General features: G+C 32.7%; 3 protein-coding genes across 3 annotated transcripts in view; all 3 read right to left on the bottom strand.

Annotated features, from left to right (window-relative positions):
* Nucleotides 1-7,225: 7,225 nt before the first annotated feature.
* LOC107495690 (subtilisin-like protease SBT1.7) lies at nucleotides 7,226-10,800 on the bottom strand. Its single transcript, XM_021125538.2, has 3 exons — nucleotides 10,208-10,800; nucleotides 9,018-10,075; nucleotides 7,226-7,974 (listed from the first exon to the last, which is right to left on the bottom strand). The coding sequence occupies exons 1-3, from the start codon at nucleotides 10,798-10,800 to the stop codon at nucleotides 7,313-7,315; spliced, it is 2,313 nt and encodes a 770-aa protein (XP_020981197.1). The 3' UTR covers nucleotides 7,226-7,312.
* Nucleotides 10,801-11,826: 1,026 nt separating this feature from the next.
* LOC107495805 (vacuolar protein sorting-associated protein 52 A) lies at nucleotides 11,827-21,076 on the bottom strand. Its single transcript, XM_021125540.2, has 21 exons — nucleotides 20,774-21,076; nucleotides 20,165-20,248; nucleotides 20,006-20,073; nucleotides 19,845-19,902; nucleotides 19,325-19,420; nucleotides 18,990-19,091; nucleotides 18,518-18,601; nucleotides 18,037-18,117; nucleotides 17,338-17,481; nucleotides 17,119-17,210; nucleotides 16,652-16,733; nucleotides 15,981-16,163; nucleotides 15,444-15,559; nucleotides 15,286-15,344; nucleotides 14,774-14,874; nucleotides 14,216-14,266; nucleotides 13,688-13,867; nucleotides 13,468-13,602; nucleotides 13,165-13,239; nucleotides 12,480-12,537; nucleotides 11,827-12,384 (listed from the first exon to the last, which is right to left on the bottom strand). Exons 2-21 carry the CDS (start codon nucleotides 20,192-20,194, stop codon nucleotides 12,080-12,082), a joined length of 2,100 nt encoding a protein of 699 aa, XP_020981199.1. The 5' UTR covers nucleotides 20,195-20,248; nucleotides 20,774-21,076; the 3' UTR covers nucleotides 11,827-12,079.
* A 1,367-nt stretch (nucleotides 21,077-22,443) lies between these two features.
* The window catches only part of LOC107495811 (subtilisin-like protease SBT1.7), a 3,299-nt gene continuing 1,606 nt past the window's right edge, over nucleotides 22,444-24,136 (bottom strand). Inside the window, exon 3 of the mRNA XM_052262942.1 lies at nucleotides 22,444-24,136. This exon is cut by the window's right edge and continues 4 nt beyond it. Coding sequence (XP_052118902.1) covers nucleotides 22,772-24,136 — 1,365 coding nt within the window. The 3' untranslated portion in view covers nucleotides 22,444-22,771.

Raw genomic sequence — 24,136 nt, forward strand, 5'->3', positions numbered from 1 at the left:
TTAGCTGTGCTCTATTAGCACAAGTTAAGATTATTATGAATAAAAAATTTTAAATATTTTATTTTGATAAATATAGAATAATTACATGTATTTTTAGGATATATAATAGTTAAACCATTTTATTTTTCAAAAAAAAAATATAAAATTATCTTATTTAACTTAATATTTATCTCCTAAAATATCACTTCCAAATATTTTTTTTTAGTTTTATTTCAATTTTTTCATACGTAAAAAAAAATGACTACTTATCTACTTTTATGAAAAAAAAAACACAAAAATAATAGTATAAATTATTAAATAATTTAATTAAATATATTCAATCAAATATATCCAATCAAATATAACTAATTATTTAACAATTTGTAATATTATCTTTATATTAAGATATCTTTAACAAAGTAGGGAAAAAAAAGAGATTTTTTTCATTGCCTATCAGGCTATGTTTGGTTGGAAGGAAATAAATAGAGAGGAAAGAAAATAAATTGAGTGGATTTTTATTTTCTTTAAATGTGTTTGGATGAAAGGAAAATAAGAAGGAAAGAAATGGTATAAAAAGACAATTTTACCCTTATATTATAAAATATATTGAAAAAAGTAAAGGGGTAATATTAGAAGTAGAAAGAGATAAATAGTTTTCTCTCCATTTTCTCTCCATGTTGGAGGGAAAGAAAATTGGTGGGTTCCACCAATATTTTTCCATTCATTTTCCTTCCTCTCCCATTTCTCTCCTCAACCAAACAAAGAAAAATAACTATTTTCCTTCCAATTTCTTTTCCTTCCTTTTCTTTCCTCCCATTTTCACCTCAAACAAACACACCATTAATGTAAACAAAAGTCAAAGCATGAATGCCATACTAAATTCAAATATAACTGACGACACTACATTAGTCAAAGCGCAAATCGCATAGGGAAAAATGTTAATTAATTAGTTGAATTGTTCTTATTTTTGTCATGTTTTGTTTATGGTAAGTTCAGTCAACGAGATTTTGTCATTGTAAAAGACGAAGCTGTGGAGGCATTTAAAACCGAGCGCGTAAGGATTATGGTCAACAAAGTACTACTCTGCACATTACTTCTAAAAATATATTTTTCTTTTTATTAATGTAATATCCGCAACATCATTTATTTAATAAAATATTAAAATTAATCGCTCAATTTTTATTAAATTAATTATTATTTTTAAATCAGCAAAAAAATAAAATATACAAAAATTTATAACAAAATTTATAACTTTGTAATTTATATCCATATTTATTATATTTCATCGTTATAAACAACACAATAAATTTATAACTTTAAAATTAATTTATTAATTTTTATAAATAACTCATTAAATATAATAAAATTCATATTACAAATGTAATAATAATATTAATAATCATAATAAATTTTACGTTACAAATATTCAAATTTCATACTATTTCAACTACTTATATAAGTTTTTAATTACTATTTCTTCAAATGACATCAAATTTAGCAGGAAAAATTTATTTCTTAACTATACAACATCTCAAACTTACTCGATGGAGTATCATTCTTTGGACAATATCACCAAACAAAAAAACAATTGGTTTATCAAAGTTCACGTTGTTCATCTATGGAAAACATTAACACCCACAAATGAAAAAGAGTCTCTTTACTTAGAAATTATTATATTAGATGAAAAGGAACAAAACAAAATTTTATAATACTTTATATATAATTGTATTTTAATATCATTAAAATTATACTTTTTTTAATATGCTATTCATTGTTCTTTTTTAACTAATTATTAACTATGATTTGCTAACACTGCAGGGAACACATCTTCATATAGTTGTGAAGAGAAATATGATAAACAAATGCAAACATTTGTTACAAGAAGAAAAAGTCTATATTATAAAAAAAATTTAAAAATAGAAGATTCAAATGATCTGTATAGACCAATTAAAGATATAATGAAAGTAAATTTTTTACTCACAACTGTGAAAGAAATTAAAGATCCAATTTTGAACATTTTTTAAGATTATTTTAAATTTGCATCACTTGAGACATTGTCTGATAGAGTGGGTAAAAAAAATACTAACAGGTAATTTAATTTTATATTATTTTAATTATTCTTATTAAAAATAATTTATTAAAAAAAATCTACACATTTTTGTTCTTTTTATTATAGATGTCATTGGAAAATTACATCAAAAGATTAAAAAGAAAGAAAACCATACAAATTCAAGACACATTTTTAAAAGAAAAAGCATACATGCAAAATGAAACAAACAACATAATAGAAAGTGCATACAACTCAACAATTCATAAACCCTAAACCCTAAGAAAAAAACAACAATTATAACAATAACCAATAAAGAAAAAGGAGGACGAGCGTCATATAAAAAGACTAAATCCATCAACTAAAACAAATGTAAAAATCAAATACCAAATAAAAATGTCACTTTGTACAACTCCAACATCCAAATCTTTTGTATTATAAATTATTTTAAACAAAACACATTTCAAATTTAACTTTAATTTACACATATTTAATTTAATTATACAAAACATAACCATTTTTAATATTTATTATATACTATTATTAATTTACCGTCCACGCATTGCGCAGGTCTCATTTTAATTAATATAAGTTGTCTATATAAAATACTTGTCATACTCTTTGTTGTATGAGAATCTATATTTTGATTAATAAAACTCTTAAATACTTCTAAGGATACTATAAGAAAAACAACAAACATACATGAATTATTACTCATAAATATCACACATTCATATATTTCTGATAAAATTTAACTATTATAATAAATTTTTAAACTATTATTATTTTTCATTTCTTAGTTAAAAAAATTTTTCTTTCAATAAACAAAACAAACAAACTCACAATATTATAATGATCTAAAAATTAAAAACAACTTGGAACAAAAAATCGCTAAGTATTTTTGTTAGTGAATTTTTTTTATTTATAAAATAAAAAAAAATTATTATTTCGCTCAACAAGATTTTTAGACTTTAATTAATATAAGTTGCCTATATAAAATACTTGTCATACTCTTTGTTGTATGAGAATCTATATTTTGATCAATAAAACTCTTAAATGCTTCTAACGATACTATAAGAAAAATAACAAACATACATAAATTATTACTCATAAATATCACACATTCAGATATTTTTGATAAAATTTAACCATTATAATAAATTTTTAAACTATTATTATTTTTCATTTCTTAGTTAAAAATTTTTTTCTTTCAATAAACAAAACAAACAAACTCACAATATTATAATGATCTAAAAATTAAAAACAACTTGGAACAAAAAATCGCTAAGTATTTTTGTTTGTGAATTTTTTTTACTTATAAAATAAACAAAAATTATTATTTCTTTCAACAAGATTTTTAGATTTTAAATTTTTAATTCCCCAAGTACAATTTTTTGTTTTTGGCATTTAAGGTCCCGTGAACTCTAAAATTTGAAATCCGCATTTTAATTCATTATCATCATCTCCAAATAGTATATAAATCTACAAACAGTATATAAGAATACACAAAAAGTACTTGTGTAATAGTTATTTTTTAATTTATAATTTAAAATTTTTTGTTAAATATGGCTCGTTTCGGTGTACCTATGTATTTTTAGATACGATAACAATGGTTGTATTTGTTAAATATGGCTTATTTTTTTAATTTATAATTAAAAAATTTCTTGAAGAAGCCATATTTGATTTATAATTAAATTTTTTTTGAAGAAATCATGTTTGTTGTCAGTAAATTTTTTGTGTATTTTTATATACTGTTTGTAGATCTATATACTATTTAGAGAGGATGATAATGGATTAAAATACGGATTTTAACAAACTTAAAAGAGAGTTTGCCGGGGTTAAGCGAACTCTATAAAATTTATAGAGTTTTTATAGAGTTTGTCGAGTCCGACAAACTTGCTTAAATATAAAAAAAATCGTATTTAGAGAATTAAAGTCCAAAAATCTTGTTTAAGGAAATAATAATTTTTTTATTTTATAAAAGAAAAAAAAGTTTTGTTTGTTCTTTATTTTCTATGCACCACTTTATTCAATTAAACTATTTTTTTTTTAATTCAGAGTTTAACCATATTATGTTATGGCTAATGAAAAAACCTTATATTTAATGAGAAGGTAAGCTAAGTCTCCTCAACAATCATACAGTTAAAAGTTTAAAATTTTTTTTTTCTCTTTTTATTAATCCAACTGCCACAAGCAACTAAATATTCCTCTAAACTTAGCCACCAAATATTATATATATATATATATATATATTCCTCTAAACTTTATTAAAAATAAAAAATACAAATGAGTCCCACAAATTCTTTCACCTTATACACTTATTATCCCTTTTGCACAAATTGAAACCCCAATTTCCTAAATTTTCCATTTCGTGCCAAAAAAAATAAAATTGGTTTCATTCATTGAAATTCACGCAACAGAGAACAATCTGCTCTTGCAAATTCTGAATCGAATCAAGGGACTAAGAAGACGAACTTTTTTTTATGAGAACAGAAAAACGATAATGAGCGTGAGGAATCGCACCCCATTCTTCGGGACTGAAGTTCATGCTTCTTTTGAAGGTAACAACAGCAGCTTCAGAAAAAGGGTTTCCTTCGTAGGAGTGTTGTTTCTGCAAAACAAGGATTCCCGGTAAGCCAAGCATTTAGGTTTCCTCAATTTTGTTACCCTTCCCCTTTTTAAACCCTAAAACTAACGCTAAGTCTTGATTTGATTGCAAGACTCGAAAGGTTCAGAGCCTACATGATGGAGAAGAAAATAAAACTTATTGGCGGCATCATTGAAGCACCAAATGTTGAGAAGATGATCTTTCTTGAGATGATTCCTCCTAGCAATGTCGCACCAAGAAGAACTCGCTAGATTATAAGTTGATGCAGAGGTCATATTCCACTTCTTCAGAACCTGATCATCATGGCACACTTCACCTGACGGTTCTATGAGCCCTACTTTCATCCCAATCAGCCGCCCCTTCCCATCCCGAGCCTCAAGAGCCCTCATAATCGCTGCGTCTTTGTGTGCCAAGAACTTGCACTCCTCGTTTATCTGCTTCTCCGGCATCGCTAACCGGCTGTTATTAGGCTCCAAGTCTGTCTTTGTTAACTTCCTTTGCATCACAAAAGTTACATCAACTCCTTTCAGTGAAGCGATAATCGCCTTGAAAATTTCCGGAAGCTCTGGAATATCACTCTTTGTTGTTGATGTAGATGCCAATGTGGATCCTGTTGAAGGCGATGTAAATGCCAATGTGGATGTTGAAGGCGATGTCAATGTGGATTCTGTTGAAGGCGATGTCAATGCCAATGTGGATCCTGATGATGCCGATGTAGATGCCAATGTGGATTCTGTTGAAGGCGATGATGCAGCATTCTTCTTATTCAGCTTTCTCTTGCCTTTATTCTCCTTCATGCGTTCCTTTCCAAGAGAGTGGTGCAGCTTCAACGCTTTGGAGAATCTCTTGAGTACCGCACGGTCCTCTTCGCAGTAGAGACTCTTGTTTGCCTTAATTGCTGCCCGGTTCACTTTGCAGTACTCCGGGTCTTGCAGGGACACTACGACGTCAATTCTTGTAAGGCGGAATGGATTCGGAGCCATAGCTTCTATTGTTTTCAAATCCAGCTTCAACAACTCCTTCAAAGTTTTCTTGCTTCTCATCTTGGCAACCATGACACTAGAAACACTTTCCAAAAACAGGTTAGACTTTTTTTCACAAGAATGTGAGACTCATGAATCAGAATTTATAGGATGTGCTTTATTTAGAGTTTAAGCTATGATAGAATTAATACTTTCTGTTTTTAAAAATCAATTACGGAAGATTTTGATTAATTTAAACCTGTATAAGTTTAATTTAAGATATGATATGATATGATAAGATACTGTTTCAAAATAATTATCTTTCCAAATTTGTTTTCGTTCTAGTTTAACTGGATAGTGGATACACACAGTTTTAATTCTTAATTGAATGTTAGATATGATTTTAATTTTGATTTGAAAATTTTTCTTGTGTAAGGTTTTAACTGATTTTTCAACCCAAGCATTTTTCTATCACTTAACTGTTTTTTTTTTTCCCACGTAAAGAAAAGAAACGGATTTTCTTTTATTTCCCTTTTTTTGTTCTCTCGTCTTTTTGTTGTTTCCAAGTTGGTTTTCAATTTTTCATTCAAGTTTAACTGGATGTTAGTAGTTTTTATTTTGACTTTTGACACGTTTGCAAGACCAGAGGAAGCCATGTCTGTTTAATGACTCTTTTAGTAGTTTGAACTAAAAATTTGAATTTATATTTCATATTATATTTTATTTAAATTTAAATTAAGATAATTCTGTATTTATATTTGTGTTTTAAAATTAATAAATGATAAAATAAATAAAAATTGTGTTCTTCATTTGAGAAATTTTAGATAAGCTCTTCTTTTTTTCTGAAAAGAAAAAAAAAGCTTTGGAGAAGCAATTCCTCATTTTTTAATATCTTGTCTTTGTTGATTTCCAATCTTTTATACCGAGACTAGTATTTAAACAAAGTTTCTACTACACTTTTTTTTTTTTAGTGTTTCCTGTTAGTTGATGTGTGTATCATTTCTATTAGTGTGTTGTGCAGACTGGACTATTTGTATATGACATTTTCTGGGTTTTCTTCACTCCAGTGATGGTTAGCGTTGCTAAATCATTTGATGCTCCGATAAAGGTTAAAGTCTTATCTGAGTGAATTGAGTTTATTTTCTCCTCCTTTATATGAAGTTAAATAATATACCTTATACAATATCTTCCTAATATTGATCATTCCAATTATTTTTCAGCTTTTGTCCCCCACAGCAGATTCTACCCGGCCATTTTCAATGCTTGGCCTTGGTGACATTGTCATCCCTGGTAGGCTGACTTGTTTATTGATGTATTTTCTTGCAACGTTAAGTTATTAATTATGAACATGACTATAGATACATTGATTATACAAGATTTTCATCAAGTTAGATTAATTTTCATGTCATTTGAGGCATAAGATATGATAAACATTTCAAAGCTAATGTTATAACTTAAAAAGATGTTACATTATCCTCTCCGTTGGATCAACAACGAAGCAAGCATTACAAAGAGTGGTACTCAACTAATGCAAGCCCTTTAATTTTTAAGTAAGGTTAATAGTTGAGAATCATTAAATAATTTAATATATTTGGTTAAATTATTATTTAACGATTTTCAACTATCAATACTACATAAAAACAACAGTACGCGCATTTCTACCTTTAAATTAATCTAAAGAGTTAGAAACTTCAATATTCATTCATTCATTGATAATCATATCCAACTAAATGCAATCGGACTAACAACCTTGTGCTGTCCATCTGACCATTTCAGATAAGCAAAGCTATTTGTGCCTAGAGCTACTGAATTAGAAGATGTGAATGTCACAGTGTAGTTCTTCTTCTCAAACAATTCAGTGAAGGTAAGTGTTTCAGGTTCAACCACAATTTCCACTAATGTGTCTGACTGGAACGACACTGAAGCTTTATATGTTCCTAGGGCACCCACATTGGTCAATGTCCTTGAGTATTGGACACTATTATTGGGTGTTTCAAAAGGAACAGCAAAAGAAGGGTAGTTGAGATCTTCAACCCTGTAGGTCATGCTTGGGACACAAGTAAAGTCTGTTCTAGCAAGAACCTTAATTTGAGAAGAGTTATAGTTTGAGGCACAGAGGAAGTTGAGGTAGTCATGTATATCTGCATCATAGATAAGGCCAGGATCAAGGGCTAGGAGTGGATCCACGTGTCCGGCACCAAAGTCAAAGGGTGTAGCTGGTTGTTGTGTGGCAATGTCCATAATAGGGTATCCATTTGTGTATGTTGTGTATGATGTTGTCATAAGGGCAGACCTTATTGCGGCAGGGCTCCATTCTGGGTGTGCTGCCTTAAGGATGGCCGCTAAACCGCTTATATGAGGGCATGACATTGATGTACCTGTTGCTCACCATCAAACTTTACTAGCATCACAATGCAAATTCTCAAAATCGAATTCACTCTTCAACTATTAGAACTAAAATTAGAAACTTCAAAATTTAACATAAATGAATATATTATTTTTAATTTTTGTGTATTTTATTATTTTAAATAAATTAACTGCTAAAAATTGAAACAATTTGACTGATTTATGAATGTTTTGACGGGTATTTTTGTCTTTGGCTAATTCATTCACAATTGATTTTTGTTCAAAATCAGACTAATTTGGAAAATAATTTTGGTTAACTTAGTCAAATTTATTCGTTCAATCTAATTCTCAAACTATAAAAAAAGGACCACAATTAATTTTAATATTAGACATAAACAAAAAGATATTTTATAAATTCCAAAAATTAATCAAACAAAAAGATATTTTATAAATATAAAAAATTAATCACTAAATTATCTATTAGTTATTTGTGCATATGTTTTACTTTAATTTTTTAACATTAAAATAATCAAACTTTTGGTAACAAAATAATCACACTTTTAACGTTAAAGTAATCAAAATTTTCATGAATGTGAATCAAATTGATTGTGTTGATTATAAGTTATTGAACCAACCTCTATCAGTTTAACATAACAACAATATAAAAAAAATTCAAGTCCAAATTTAATATTCATAATAAATAATTTTTTTCTGTTATTTTTTTATATTTTTTTATTTCTTGTTGCTCATGCTTTTTTTTCTTTTGTTCCAAAATGTGTGACTTATTTTTTTTATTTGATAGTTGTCATATGAATTTGATGAGCTATGCATTTTTCTTTCTATATATATACATCCTTTATAATCATTAATCAACAAAAGAAATATAATACATATTTTTATTTATTCATACTATTCTCTATCTTTTTCTTGTTCCTGTTATAAGTAATAAGTTTTTGTTATATTATTTATGAAAGAGAAATAAGAGTTACCAGAATTTATAATTTTTTGGTCATCACTTAATGATGAACTCAAAAACAATAAATTCTGAATGAAGTTTGAGTATAAACACACTTACCGGACATAATGTTGAAGGTGGTGCGCCTACTGTCTTCTTCCAAACCAGTGGGTCCAGAAGCTCCGGTCCATCCAGCAAGGATGTTAACTCCCGGTCCGATTAAATCCGGTTTAAGTATCTTGGGCGAGAGAGGATTGGGTCCTCTGGAGCTGAAAGCAGCCACCACCGGAGAAGGCTGAACCTGTAGCTGAGTGCCTCCAAAGGAAAGCGTAGCCGTGGCATTCGAACAAGACAAAATATAATCTCTTATGGCATCACTCGCTTTCTTCCCTAACAATGCTGCAGGAACAAGGTGTGCATCAGCAACTAACTCCTCTCCATGTTCTTCACCGTTCCCTACAAGCATTCCAATTCCACCAGCTCTCTTCACTTCTAATCCCTTCTTGAATCTTCCACTTCCTCCTCTCTTGCATAGCACAATCTTCCCGGACACTCTAGAAGGAATCAGTGTGTTTGTTTCGCAGCGGTTTTCCAGCGTTGAATTGCTCACATTCCCGGCATAAACTAGTGGCAGGGGAGTGTCCAGTAACTTACTCGACACTTCCATGTAGAGTGATGATCCGGTGTATGTCATCCCATTTCCAAGGCTGACGTACGCCGGAAAATCACGGTCTATGGTACCAGCACCGACAGTTGTCATCCATGCTGCCACGTTGGATATGTTTCCCGGAAACGGGCCGCTATTTCCGGCTGAAATGGAAACAAGAATTCCATGGGAGGTGGCTCTGAAAGCACCAATTGCGATAAGATCTTGGTAGTATTCGTCTAGTTTGGAGCCAAGGGACATGGAGAGGATATCGACGCCGTCTTCAATGGCCTTGTCGATGGCGGCGGCTATGTCGGAGGAGTAACAACCTCTTTTCCAGCATACCTTGTAAGATGCTACACGGGCTTGTGTTGACATTCCTCTGGCTGTCCCCGGAGCTAAGCCGAAGAAGCTCGCTCCGGAAACTATGGAACCTGCTGCTGTAGTTAAGGTGTGAGTTCCATGGCCTTCTTCATCCCTTGGTGACTTAGATTCCTTCTCTTCATTGATAGGCCCACTAACTTGTTCATGCCTATGTTGCAATGATATCAATGTTCAACACAAGTTTGTTAAAGATGATAAACTTAGTTGTTTGATAAATAATGTTCCATGTAAGCTCAAATTTATTTAATGTATACACAAGTAAGGTATCATAGATTCATACCCTTTGTGGAAAAACCTTGCACCAATAAGTTTCCTGTTACAGTGTGATGAATTGAAGTTCTTTCCAGATTCACATTCACCTTTCCATCTACTTGGTATTGGGCCAAATCCAGTGTCATCTAAGCTCTCATGTTCAGGCCATATACCACTGTCTAATACTCCAATAATTACCTCACTCTCTGCCACAGAAGCAGGTAAATGGGTGCTAAATCTATCCAAACTAGCAAGAGTTAGATCCAATCCAAGGAAGTATGGTGTTCTTGTTGTGTGAAGCTCGTATTTGCGCTCCGGTATTAGCGAAAGGATTCCTGGTTGCTTCGAGAGCGCCTCGGCTTCTTGGTTAGTTAGCCTTGTTGAGAAGCCATGGACTACATGCTTGTAGGTGTATAGCATCTCTGCTGATTCTGATACTGATTGCAATGATGATTCAAACCAATTGTGGTGATCATTGAAACTTGCTGGCATGGTGGACTTCTCCATGTGGACTATGTATGTTTTTTTGGATTGTTCTATGTTGTTTTCTGCTATGGTGTGTTTGGCATAGAAAATCAATAGTAGAAGAGTATGAAGAAACTTGAATTTTTGCATCTTCATTTTGTGATGTGTTCTTACCAACTGAATCTTTGGCTTGTATCTTGTTTTTTTTATTTGGATATGTGGGAATGTTAAGGTATTTGTTGTTGTTGATTTGGAAGTCTTGAACTTCTATATATCATATGGGAAAAGGTTCTTTTACGTGATAATTGGAGGTTACACAAAATGGGTTGTTCTTAAAACAACTGAAAAATATGGACTAAGATATAGAAAATAATTAGGTAGTGTTGTTAAATTGAATTAATAATTATTTGTGTTTGTGTATGTGTTTAAATCCATGAAAAGGTACTACTTTTCAGGAAGTTATGCAAACTTGAACAGACCATTGTGTTAATCTCTTGTGTAGTTGTGTTGCCTCTTCACATTATGTTATGTGTATTTTACCCCTTTCTTGTTTGGTGCAATGAAGCATAGCTCGGAATTGAAATGTAACTAATTCCAATTTTCACATTTTGAGTAACATGGAGAATTAAATTTATATCTAGAATTTTTTTTCCTCAATTTTTTGGTGCATATTTTTCTTGTAATTCTTGTCCATGCTATATAAATTAAAAATCTGCAAGATTTATTAGATGATGTCTCTTTCTTTATTAGAGGGAAAATATTTTTAATTTTAAATTTGAATCGTACATTTAAATAATGAAGCTAAAATCATACATTTACTCATTCTCTTTCTTTTACCACTATATGATTTTATTTTATTTTTCTTTCTTACCCATCAAATACGAGAAAAGTTGCTATACTGTACTGCTCATGTACTACTAATTTGAAAAATACTTAAATTCTTTTTCCTTGTCTCTTCCCCGTGCCCAAGTGTAATGTTCATTTATAATTTGCAATTTTGCATTACTGTAATTATTATTATTTTCTAGTTTTCTTAGGTTATTAATTACATTCAATTGTTCTTCATGCACTAAATAATTCATTACTCGTCATAATAAAGAAACGTAGTGACATAGGCTTGAAATTTTATCTATTATCATAATAAAAATCTGGTCTAAAAGATTCCTTTCTTTGTGGAGTCTGTAAAGAACTTTAAAGCCTTCATTGTTCGCACTTCGCAACTTGTCATACTGATACACATCTATTGCATGAATTTGTACATGTCTGCATTTGTGAGTTAATGTAATTCAATAATCATAGCACCTAGTTACTAATTCCAGGACCTATAAATGTACCCTGAAGTACAAAAACTTAAAAGCATCTCATTTTCAAAATAGAAAAGGGAAAATTTTCTTTCTTTTACATAATATATAAACCGAACATCATGGGTTGGGAATTAGAAAGTCCTTGAGTATTTCCTGATTTCATACATGATTGAAGAAATGGAAACAAGATCCTTGTTCAATGCAGAACCACCAACTATCCTCTTGATGCAATCAGAGAGTCTGGTGTAATAAAGCAACAATTGGGTCAATGCGGCCCTTAAGATCTCCATACCACACAAGAAGTTGCTGAAAGAAGTTATCACGTCTTTGTGCATAAGCTCTATAGCAGCCTTCCACCTGCTCGCAAAATCCTTCACCAGTGGTTCGACTTCAGCCACGGTTATCGGCTTATCATTACTGGACGTTGAGTCCTCCGCTGAAAAGTCAATCACAGTTAAACCCGAATATTTTCTAAAATCCATATGGAATGCATATAAGGTGTTGAGATTTGCAGAGTTTTCTTGTACTTACAGGCTCTGGATTTTACAAACTTGATTAAATCATTAAAATGCTCTTGTAGCAGTTCTTCCTGCATGGATGGAGAAAGTGTCAACATGACTATGTATTAAAGCATAAGGATAAATTAAGTTCTCCCGAAACATATCACATTAGCTATACTTTCCCATTTCTCCTCCTTTCAATAATTATAATTGCTTCCTTTTTCTTTTTTCTCCATAATTGATTATGTCAAAATCATTTCATCTTTAGATAATTACCTTCAAAGTAATTTATGTTTGGATGTATAAAATAGAATTTAATAGCCATATTAAAGGTGCGAGTTTTGCTTCTAGTCAAAAGCTTAAAAAAGTTGCTTATGATTATAAAGCGTTTTTTCAGCTTGGAATTATTATTTGCTTATTATCTATTTGTTTATTTTTACCAAACATGACAACCTTTTCAAAACAGCTTTTATTATTATTAAAAAAAATCTACTTTTAGATTCAAAAATACTATTTGTACACCAAAATCAGCCACCATGTATTTTTGTTCCATGTGCAGTTTAATTCATTTTTAATGTGTATTTTGTATTTCAATGTGTATTCTATACTAGTGGCTGATTTTGGTGTACACCTAGCATGGTTGTTTTAGATTATAAGTGTTCCCACAAATTTTTGTTTGTGGTGACACAAGATATACAAGAGATTATTGCAATTACCACAAATAATGTTGTGTTGCTCTTTAGTAGCTCCTCAAAGTGCATTTGAATTTTCCCACCTTCAGGACCTGCTTCCTGATCAAGATCATCAGAAAATTTCAGATGAACAAAACTCAAGGATATTCCAAATTGCTAGAGCAAACTATAAAAATCGATGTTTTATGTGATTTTATTTCATTTTATTTTTTAATTTCTTTTGGGGTCTTGTCCAAGTAACTTTTTTGTATAATGACACCCTTGACCTTTAGATTGATGCACATATAGCTCAACTAAAAAAAAAAAGAATCACATTGTAGATCCTACCTTCAGAACAGCAATTGTCATATCATAATTGTTTATAAGAAACACTGTCTGCAGTTTTGGCTTTGGAAAGTTCTTGGCAAGCTTGATTATTAAGTCATCAACAGCCATTCTAAGCCGTTCCAAATTCAACTCGAGCTGTAATTAAGCACAGAAATGTTGTCATGATGTCAGAGTACGTACAAAAGAAAAGTTGATGATTCTCCTTTTTTCTTATACTGACCTGACCATCTCCATACTCGGTGTTTAAGTGGATAAGCGAGGCAGTGAACTCAGCATAACGCCTCATGACATAGTGAGGATGAACATCATCTTCCCACAAAGTCCTCACATTAGCATTACGCAGGCTGCTGAGGTGCATGTCAAATACCATCTTAAATCGAGGCCATAGAGAAATATTAACCTGCCAATTCGGAATCAGCTTCAGTTAAACTCCATGGTGCATATGCTGCACAGGTTCATGGACTCTTTTATGTTGTTAATGTTAATCCATTTGAACCATCAAAATTGCATGTCCCTCAAAATTTTAAATTAAAAGTACATAAATGACACAATATATTGTAAGTGCAAGGGAGTAAGAAAACCAATAATGTGCACAAAAAATATCAGAGGTAGTAAAAGGACTATAAAGCAAGAAGAGAGACAAAAATGCAGTGGAAGGGGAACAAGAACCCTAGGCTATTCATGAGCAGTTAACTTTATTCATTTTAAAATATTATCAGTGATCAAGAAAAGACTTGTGTTAACTGACCTTGTCTAAATAAGAATCCAAACATGGAATTCGCCTCCGAGACATGATGAGCTGAAATGAGAAAAGTGAACCATTTGTAAAAGCACTATTCTTTGCCAACACAAACAACAAGTTTAGTTTCAGCTGAAACATGATCTGGGGAATGGAACTAATTTGAGTTCTAACTGTGCTGAAGATTCTATTATGTATTACACATTTCTAACAAAGCTTTATCACGGAAAGCTTGTATCACAAGCACAGATCATCATGGTATTATGCTTTATACAGTATAGGAGGATGCGTTCATCAGTATTTGCATCACAATATTACATAGATCTTCTGGATATTATTCACTTTTGGCATTTACTTCCTGAGATATGATTTATATCCCCAACGACAACTAAATTGGGAATTCCAGGATAGGTGGAAGGTGGCTAAGATCAGGTGTTGGCATTATACCTACAATAGGACAGCTGCAACAGTAGTCAAATTAGCTCTCACTATGGAGTTTCCATGTTGGCTTTAATATGTTGTCCTTATTGAAAGGACTGAACCAGAATGCTACAAGTTGAACATTACCTGATGCTGCCGAATTATAAGAATCATAAGCATTAATCCTATAGCATCATAGCAGTTTGGAAGAATTGTATTGACGTGCTCATCAATGACACTGAAAGGACCTGACAATACCAAAGAACAAACAAAATAGTCCACTTAGAACCTGAGGCCAGAAGTGAAAAAAATAATAAAATAAAATAAAATTCCACCGTGAAAATGATACTGTTTGTTTGGTGTGCGCAAGTATTTGTATACCAAAAAGTAAAAAATAAAAAGAGCTGAAAACATTCAGAGCATTGGAGATCACTATAGAATGGTTTCACTTTAAGTTAATTGTTTCAGCACTTCAAATAAAATCCCATGCAAACATTATAAATCACGAGCTTAAATTTTCATCCCTAACACATCAGTACTGAATTTTCAATGCTACATTATTTAATTTTGCCAAGCATCCCAGCTCATTGGTGTTACTAATATAATGATCTTCTGTATAATTTGAGTACAGTGAAGACACTATTAAAGAATTCAGATACCTGAAAAGATTTCATAAAATACATTTTCTTCTCCAAAGAAATCTTCACAGAAATTATACCTGCAGACAAAAGATAATGCCAAACATGCATATCACCGTAAGTTTTATGCACACTAATATTTTATGACAATTTAAGAGGTAAAGAAAACTGTAGTGTACTCTGAAGTAGCAGTATCCATAAGCAGCTTCTGCAAGCTCCTGAAAAGAACCTCATACGGATATTTAAGAGAACTAGCTTCAGCAATATGAGGAATCAAAGCAGGCTCCTCAATTCCCTGTTAAAAACGTGAACAATATAATAATGTCAAATCTTAGGCAGTAATCCGAAGTTTGTACAAGCTGTGGAGATCGGAGTCATCTAATGACATAAATTCCTAGTAATCATACCAGAGCCTAGGAGAAACTAAACATCACTAATAAAAGTATAGCAAATACTTCCTAAGAAGAATTTCTCTCCCTTTTTTTTTCTTTTCTTTTCCTTTTTTTTTTATCAAATCAAGGTACAATTATCAATTCATAACACCACCAACAGCTCCCACAGAACCCATAGAAATATAATACAGCCCAATGAAGAAAAAGAAATCTTTCTCCAGGCAGCTTTTGACAAAACTTAGTTGTTGTATATCTTAGTTGACTCAGCATTCAGAAAAAGAATATTCTACATGGTTTTCCCCCTTTTTCTAGATTGAGTTATACCTTTATTATATTGATCCTGTCCCCAAGAGCAAAAACAGCAGAACGATTCTTTAGCGGTTCTCTTGCTCTTGTGAAAAGACCACTGCTTCTGGTCTCTACACCAATTAAATCCTCCGCTGTTGCTATATCCAGCTGTAGTTTCTCCAGAGCTTGTATATAAGCACGGAAATGAGCACTGAGAACCTGCAAAAATATAACAACATTAGATTAGCTTCCGTATTTCTCTTCTTCACTGTTTCCCTTTAAAATCAATCTATTCTACATGCACACTATTGAAGTAGCCGCTAAAAGTTGTTAATTCACAAATGTAACTCGGATCAGTAATCAGACAACTGAGCTCACACAACAATCCAAACAGCAATATTCTAAAGTTTAAGTGACCATTTAAAGCATGGAGGCCAGCAATATAGTAACCAGCACAGAAACAAAGTAACAGCTTCCAGACAGCAGTTCCCTGAATATGGCAGGCCAGCACAGAGATGCCTGACGTCTCACATACTATCAATATTCATACATCCCTTTACACCCCATTGAAACAAAATTGAAGATAATTACATCAAGAGCAACCAAAAGCGTTGTCCACTCCTCATAGCAACGTCAATATTGTAGACATAGGCAAAAATTATAAATCAGTCAAAATCCCAATGGATGACTCTGATTTCAAGAGTTACCTTGTTCATCGTATCAATGTAAGCTGCTCGAACTTCATTATATATTTCCTTGCCATGTTCCTTGAGGAAAGTAATGACATATCTACACTTTTAATTTCGATTTGTTAGATTCAAAGCAAAATTCAAAGTTCACAAAGTAACTAAAATGATTTGTCAACTTATTTTCTGATATTCCCTTTCCATTATAAACTAGCCACATGGCCACACCTACATACACATTCTGTTACTCCTCTTGCAATCTTTGTGTCACTAATGCTTCAGCAATTAAAATTAGGCCCATTATGATTGGCCCAAGTCCCCCCATGGTTCTTATCACAGAACAAACAAATATTCTTCAGTGTTTATTCATTAACAACATTCCATGAGATCAACAGCTTGCAGATAAAATTTTAAATTTTGATTTTATAGCTTAGCAGTTATCATCATATCAAGCTACTGGGTTCTAAAAACCATTAAAAGAAACTCACTTGTACTTTAAAAGGACATTTTGTTGAAGTATTTGGATATTTGTTTTGGGTTTTCTCAACGCATAGAGTTTCTGTACAATGAAGTCAAACACCTGCAGATGTATGGATAGCTATGATAAATATAATTGTTTATGTAATAACTACTAAAAATAAAATATTACAAGATATTTTATTATAGAAAGAAAAGGTCATGCTAATACTTTTACAGTTATTGACAACCTTAGAAACTGCTTTCTGCCGGAGTTTTTCAAGCTCAGGTTGAACATCTTTTAGAGCTTTTGAAGCTTTAACCATGGGATCCACTTCTACAAACTTTAGTTTCTTACTCAGAGTCTCAAGTGTTCTCAGATATTCCTCATTGACCTGGAAAAAGTCCAAAAGATTACCAAAGGAAAAGGGAAAAGAGTAACCAAAAAAAAGGGAATGAAAGTATAGCAGACGAGTATGCTAAGCATAGGCACATCATATATTGTGTAGTGTCCATGGATTTTAAAACATATAAAGCAAAGGCTAAAATATATCAAAGGCTAAAACATCAAAAGAAAGAGACATCTATTCAGCAACAATAAGCTGTCAACCTAGGGTACATATTCTCAACTCCAAAAGAATAATTGTTTTTAAAGGGCCTATATAATTCAAAACTAATAAACAAGATATAGTTAAAAATCCACCAGCTACTTCAATTCCAATGCCATATATTTTCATTTTTATGCATTTACTAAAGAAAAAGTCACGATCAAAGTATATGGGAAATACTCAATAAAACCCTTGTTTCAAAGCCTAAAAAACTGATAGCATTCATTGATGTAGAAGATAGATTGAAACAATACTACTAGAAAAGATTAATGTATACAGTATACCATCAAAAACAATTAAGACAATATTACTGGAGGGAAGAGTATGAAAAAGCATAAATACCTCTCCATCAACAAGAATGTCCACCATCCTTGGAGGGACAATAATGTCCTCGACGAACTTAGCCAATTTGGATTCAGCCACCTTTTGGGGGGAAAAAGAGAGAAGAAAAACTCTTTTACTACATACAAAACTTGTCAAAATGTTAATGTAAATAGCCTTTTTATGCAGTTTGCTTCCCATATCAACATGAAAATTAGGTGCATAATGCTTGTCCATATTTCCCATTGTATTTAAGCAAAGGCCAAATGATGTTACAAACAAGTAACACCTTTTAAATTTTCTTTACCCCCCTCTGTTTTTAATTAGCAGCCCCTTTTTAAATGTTCAATTGGATTAAGGAGATGATAGAAATGTATTAGAGTTATAAATAGTAAAATGCATTTTACAAAATTATCCTTGGTACCAATTATTTGTGAAAAAATAAAAAATTATAAAAGTGAACTGTAAAACAGAGGGAGTATTTTAAATAAAACAGCCATACCTTGCGATTCTTCAAGCGCAAACCCATATCCATAGACTTCTCCTGTAGAATCTTAATGTCTGAACTAATGGAACCAATCTCAGCCTGATTAAAAAGCACAAAGTATTTCAGTATTTAATATTCAATATCCACAGAGCATGTACTTCAAACAGTTGAATAAGTTCTCCACATTATTGCAGGCACTTAGCCGATTTGTTGAACTATGGTTCCACCTCAGATTTCAATTATTTCTTTGCCATTATATGCTCAAAGACTTTTGTAGATAATCATCTCAATTATATAGAGCAGTCAATTAATGTAACAAAAATTAAGATAAGTAAGATAACAGAGATGACCCCTCCAAATTAATGCAACTGCCTTATGGGTGAAATAAACTGTTTACCAACTGCATGTACTCAAAATAGATTCTGTCACATGTATCCAAAATAAATACAGTAAGTTTCTAATGTGCTCAAAGGGTCGAGCAACATACCTGAAATCCACTTAGAAGAGTTTCCATATGTGACAAAATACTATCGCAATCACGAATTTGATCATGAAGAGAGACTAAATTATCACTTTCTTTAATATAATCCTGCAACAAACAAATCAGTTGGAATACTAATTGATTAGTAAATTTCAGCAACCACGGAACCTAGAACCAGATAAAATCCTACAGAGATATGATCTCCATAATGCCAAGCCTACATGTAACGTTAGTTCTCTAACCAGAAAGCAATCATACAGGTAAACTAATTGTCAAGTCCAGCAAACCAAATAAAAATGGAGTGGCTATTATAAAGCATTACAAAACACTTAAAAACAAACCTGAATTGAATCCAATTCGACTTTGCGCAAATCATTTTCAACTCCTTTTGTATAATCCCTAAGTTTTGTGCCTTTGGATAGTATGTTTGCAACAACCTACATCAATGAAAACAAGTTAATAGCTTCATATGCATGTCTAACTGGGAGAATATTTCAAAGGCAAAGAAAACCGGAAATATGAAGAACTTATGTGATTAGTGACAAAGAACGGGTGCGATAAAACCATAGCATAATTGTAATCCTCATCCAGTAAAAGAGCTGTAAATTTTAGCCACCCATTGAAGTATTTACACATTTGTTTAATTTTTACCCCTTTTTAAAAGGAAGAGATTAGGAACAAGCATTGGAATATCACAAAGGTGCATGCAAAAAAGGACATAGCATATTCAAATAAAAGAACCATCATGGTTACAAAAGATTAAATTAAAAAGAAGGAGAAAAAATTAGGTTATTCGAACATCATGTAATTTTAAATTAATAGAGTTTCCATTGAAGAACAAAACAAATATGGTTAACTCACTTCATCATTCTTACATTCTTCAAGCTCCTGTTGAAGCCCTTCCAGCGACACATCATCACTGCAACAAGAACCCAAAAAACAGAATCCACAAATTTTCAATACTTAAAGGTCAAAAATGAAATGACAAAAACCGATAGTAGTAACAAGAAATATAATCTAACCTTCCTAGATCGTCTTCAACATTTAAGTCTCCAACAAAGGCTCCCAAATCGAATGTGCTACCAGGGCTCTACACAACACATCAAAAAATTGATTGCAAAAATAAAAAGTTCACAGCATCTGGTTGCAGATGCTAAGAGGAAACGAAAAGGAATGCATACCACCACTGAGCTTGGAGTTACATCAGCCATATTCGTTTGTGCAACGAATAATTCTTCACGGGTTGCTTTGAGTTTTCAGTATTACTTTTGGAGAGAAGAAGTAAAAAGAAAACCAACAAAGATTATTGTTAGTAAAAGCAAAAAGATAAATGATAGAATAGACGAGGTCTTCGGAAAACAAAAAATATGAACAAAATACAAATTTGCAAATTATCCAGGTGAATCACTAATGATCAATAACACACCACAATCCAAATTTGCAAATACAAATACAAGCATCAATGGATCCCCAATTTCGTGTAGCAGACAACTCAGTTTGACGAAGTTCAACACAGTCAAGCATAACCATGAATTTGCAGCCATACAAGAACCCATTGTCAGTATTCCCTAACAACAACGCTAATTCTCCCTTGGATTCAATTCAAAGCCCATTACATCTACAGCTAAATTAACTTTGATTAAACATCACCGAAAATAAGAGCAACTTCAATTAAGCATCACCTCTAACCACAATGCACATTCCCACGGATTCAGACCTAGACTGACATTTGAGGAAAATGAATTGATGAAAAAAAGTTAACAAGCTTGAGATGGAGAAGGAGAGCTCACCAGCGGAGAAAGAGATGAAGAAGGAACATGCGGCAACCGTGAACGGTGACCAACGCCGGTGGAGCAAGCAACCCGATCCGATGGAATGAGATCGGGATCGGGATCGTGAACGGTAGTTAAGATGGAAGATTGTGGCGGTGGTGGGACAAATCTGACAGGTTATAATTAAGATACAAGTCGTTGATGGATGGTCCAATGAAGAAGAAGGAGAAGGAAGCTTAGCTAGCAGGGAAAAAAGAAGAAGAAAGAAGAACCACACTGTATCTAAATCGTAGGAACCTTCACTTATGGCTACTGCCTACAGGAACCTGTATTTTTTTTATTTTTTTATTTTTTTTATTTTTTGCTCGATTATTTTTACTATCAGAAATTAAGAATTAAGTTGTCTTTGGAATTTTTTTTTGGAAAATTAACTTTTCTTTTTCCTTCTCTGGAAGAGTGAAAAATTACTATTAACCAATCACAAAAAGAGGTTATTTTGTCATAAAGTCGTTAGAAATAATATAAAATAAGGATCTATAACATATAGTATAGTATTAATTTAATTAATTAAAATATTGTACAAACAGATTTCTATAAAAATAATGCACAAACATGTTTTTTTAAACTACTCGAATTATAATTTGAAGAACATATTTTTCAGTACTGTAAGTAAATCTAAATATCTTTATTATTATAAGTAAGAAAGAAAATAGTTAATCCTCCTCCTCTACTAATTTCTATCTCTTCAACGCTGCGCTTCCCTTCCTTTCACTTCTCAGAATACTCAAAACTCTCTGAAACTCGCACTGTGTATCAACTCTCTTATGCAACTCTCACTCACTATGCTGCATTTTAAGGAGGAACTGGTCAAACACGGGAAAGCATGCAGAAGTCGGTGCCACCTGTCACATACGAACGATTAAGTTGTCATCATCCTCTTCATGTAGCTCTACTGCTGCCGCAACGGTGACGTTTCGCCACTGACAAAAGTTAAAACCACCAACCTCTCTCGATCAAGTCATCAGCATGAATCACATTCCGAGCTAAACGACGACGTTTTAGTGGTAAACTATAGAAATTGTTTCAGAGTTCTTAGTGCTATTTAACCCTACTGGAATATACTCATACTTATTGCTACAATTTATTATTATTATTATTATTATTATTATTATTATTATTGAAGATGCATAAGTTAATTGATAGATTACTGAGTGTTACACAGAGAAATTAACAGGGTTAAATTATTGAATGTGTAGCATTATGGTAATATATATAGATTGAGATTTATGTGGTCAACCAATAATTTGAGAAGATTTAATGATCAATTCAAAGATTCGAAGTTGTTGTAACAAAGAAGTAGACTTGAGCTTTTAAGATTAGCATTTGGCTCAGGTGCTTACTGTAGAATGGATTGGTCCATGCAATTACCATTATAAATTTAATTACCATGATAAACCATGTGCCTTCAGATCTTCCACGATTAGTGCTGCATTTTCTTCTGCTTCTGTATGTAAGTCTAAGAGTTTGTTGCTGATAAATTTCATTTATTTTTTCTATGTATATGAAATATGAAAACCAACATTTTTGCTAACTCGTGTTTGGATTTCTTAGAGTTGAAGTGATTATGTATATAACTTAAACGACTTGTACTATTGCTGGTGAATATGGATTGAGATGGATGCAGGTGATCGATCAATAAATTTGAGAATTTCTTGAAAGTCTATGCAAAGCTGGGAATATATAATAAACAATTTAGATCATATTATACAGAATATGCCATTATCCTTTTTTTTTCCCGCTATTTACAATTATTCCTTACTAAGTCTCCCCCCTGAAACTCAATCCAATAGAATGGAAACAGAACATAATGATAACATGCACCCAGTTAGGCCTCCTTGCTGAACCAACAACCAAGCATTAAAATACTAGAGTGATCCTTAGTTTATGCAGAACCTATTCCACTAGGTTTTGCTGATATTTCAGAATCTATGAGTTAGGATCCTTGAAAAATCATAGTCATGTCCAGCTGAATGCTATTGGACTAGCAACCTTATGGTTTCCATCTGACCATTCCAGATAAGCAAAGCTATTTGTGCCGGAAGGCATCGAAGTAGTTGTAAATGTCACAGTGTAACTCTTCTTCTCATACAGTTGAGTGAAGCTAAGTGTCTGTGGTTCAATCATAATTTTCACTGAGGGAGGAAGGGATGACACTGAAGCTTTATATGTTCCTCCACTGCCTACATTAGTAAGAATTCTTCTATATCGGACAGAGGTGGCCTTATTGGAACCACCTCCTATTCCTGAAGCTGTTTCCAAGGGAACAGCAAAAGAAGGATAGTTGAAGTCTTCCACCCTATAGTGCTTCCTTGAATCACAAGTAAAGTCTCTTCTTGCCGCGAGCCTAATTTGGAATTGAGTGTAATTCAAGGCACAGAAGAAGTTAAGGTAGTCATCTACTTTTGCATCATAGACAAGACCAGGATCAAGAGCTGCCACTGGATCCACGTGTCCAGCACCAAAATCAAAGGGGGTTGCTGGTTGTCCAATGGCAATATCTTCAATTGTTTGCCCAGTTTTGTATGTTCTATAGGCTGTGGTCATGAGTGCAGACCTTATTGCGGCCGGGCTCCATTTCGGGTGCGCTCCCTTGATGATAGCAGCTAAACCACTTACATGAGGGCATGACATGGATGTACCTGAAATTATGTTAAAGTTCACATGCCTAGTATCAACCGTCAAACCGGTTGGTCCTACTTTTCCAGTCCACCCAGCAATGATGTTTACTCCCGGAGCTATAAGGTCTGGTTTGAGTATCTGTGGTGTGAGAAAATTTGGCCCTCTAGAGCTGAACGCTGCCACCACCGGAGACGGTTGAACTTGCAAGTGAGTGCCTACAAAAGAAATTGTAGCTGTGGGATTTGGAGAGGAGAAAGTATAGTTCTTTACAGCATCGCTGGATTTTTGGCCTAGTGCTGCTGCAGGGAGGAGATGGGGGTCAGCAACAAGCTCTTCCCCATATTCTTCGTTGTTTGTCAATATCATACCAACGCCTCCAGCTCTCATTACAACTAGACCCTTTTCCACCCTCGGAGATCCTCCTCTATCACATATCACGATTTTGCCAGCAACTAGTGAGGGAATCAAGCTATCTGGGATGCAAAGGTATCCCACCGTTGAATTGGTTACATTACCAGCATAAACAAGTGGTACTGGAGAAGCAGATAAAGGTTTGCCTGTATAAAGTGATGCTCCAGTATGTGTCATCCCATTTCCAAGCTTGATATAGGCTGGGAAATCGCGGTCTATGGTACCAGCTCCCACGGTGGTTATCCATGGTGCTACATTGGACAAGGTTCCAGGACTAGGCCCTCCATTTCC

Source organism: Arachis duranensis, chromosome 6 (assembly GCF_000817695.3).
Source record: "Arachis duranensis cultivar V14167 chromosome 6, aradu.V14167.gnm2.J7QH, whole genome shotgun sequence".
Taxonomy (NCBI): domain Eukaryota; kingdom Viridiplantae; phylum Streptophyta; class Magnoliopsida; order Fabales; family Fabaceae; genus Arachis; species Arachis duranensis.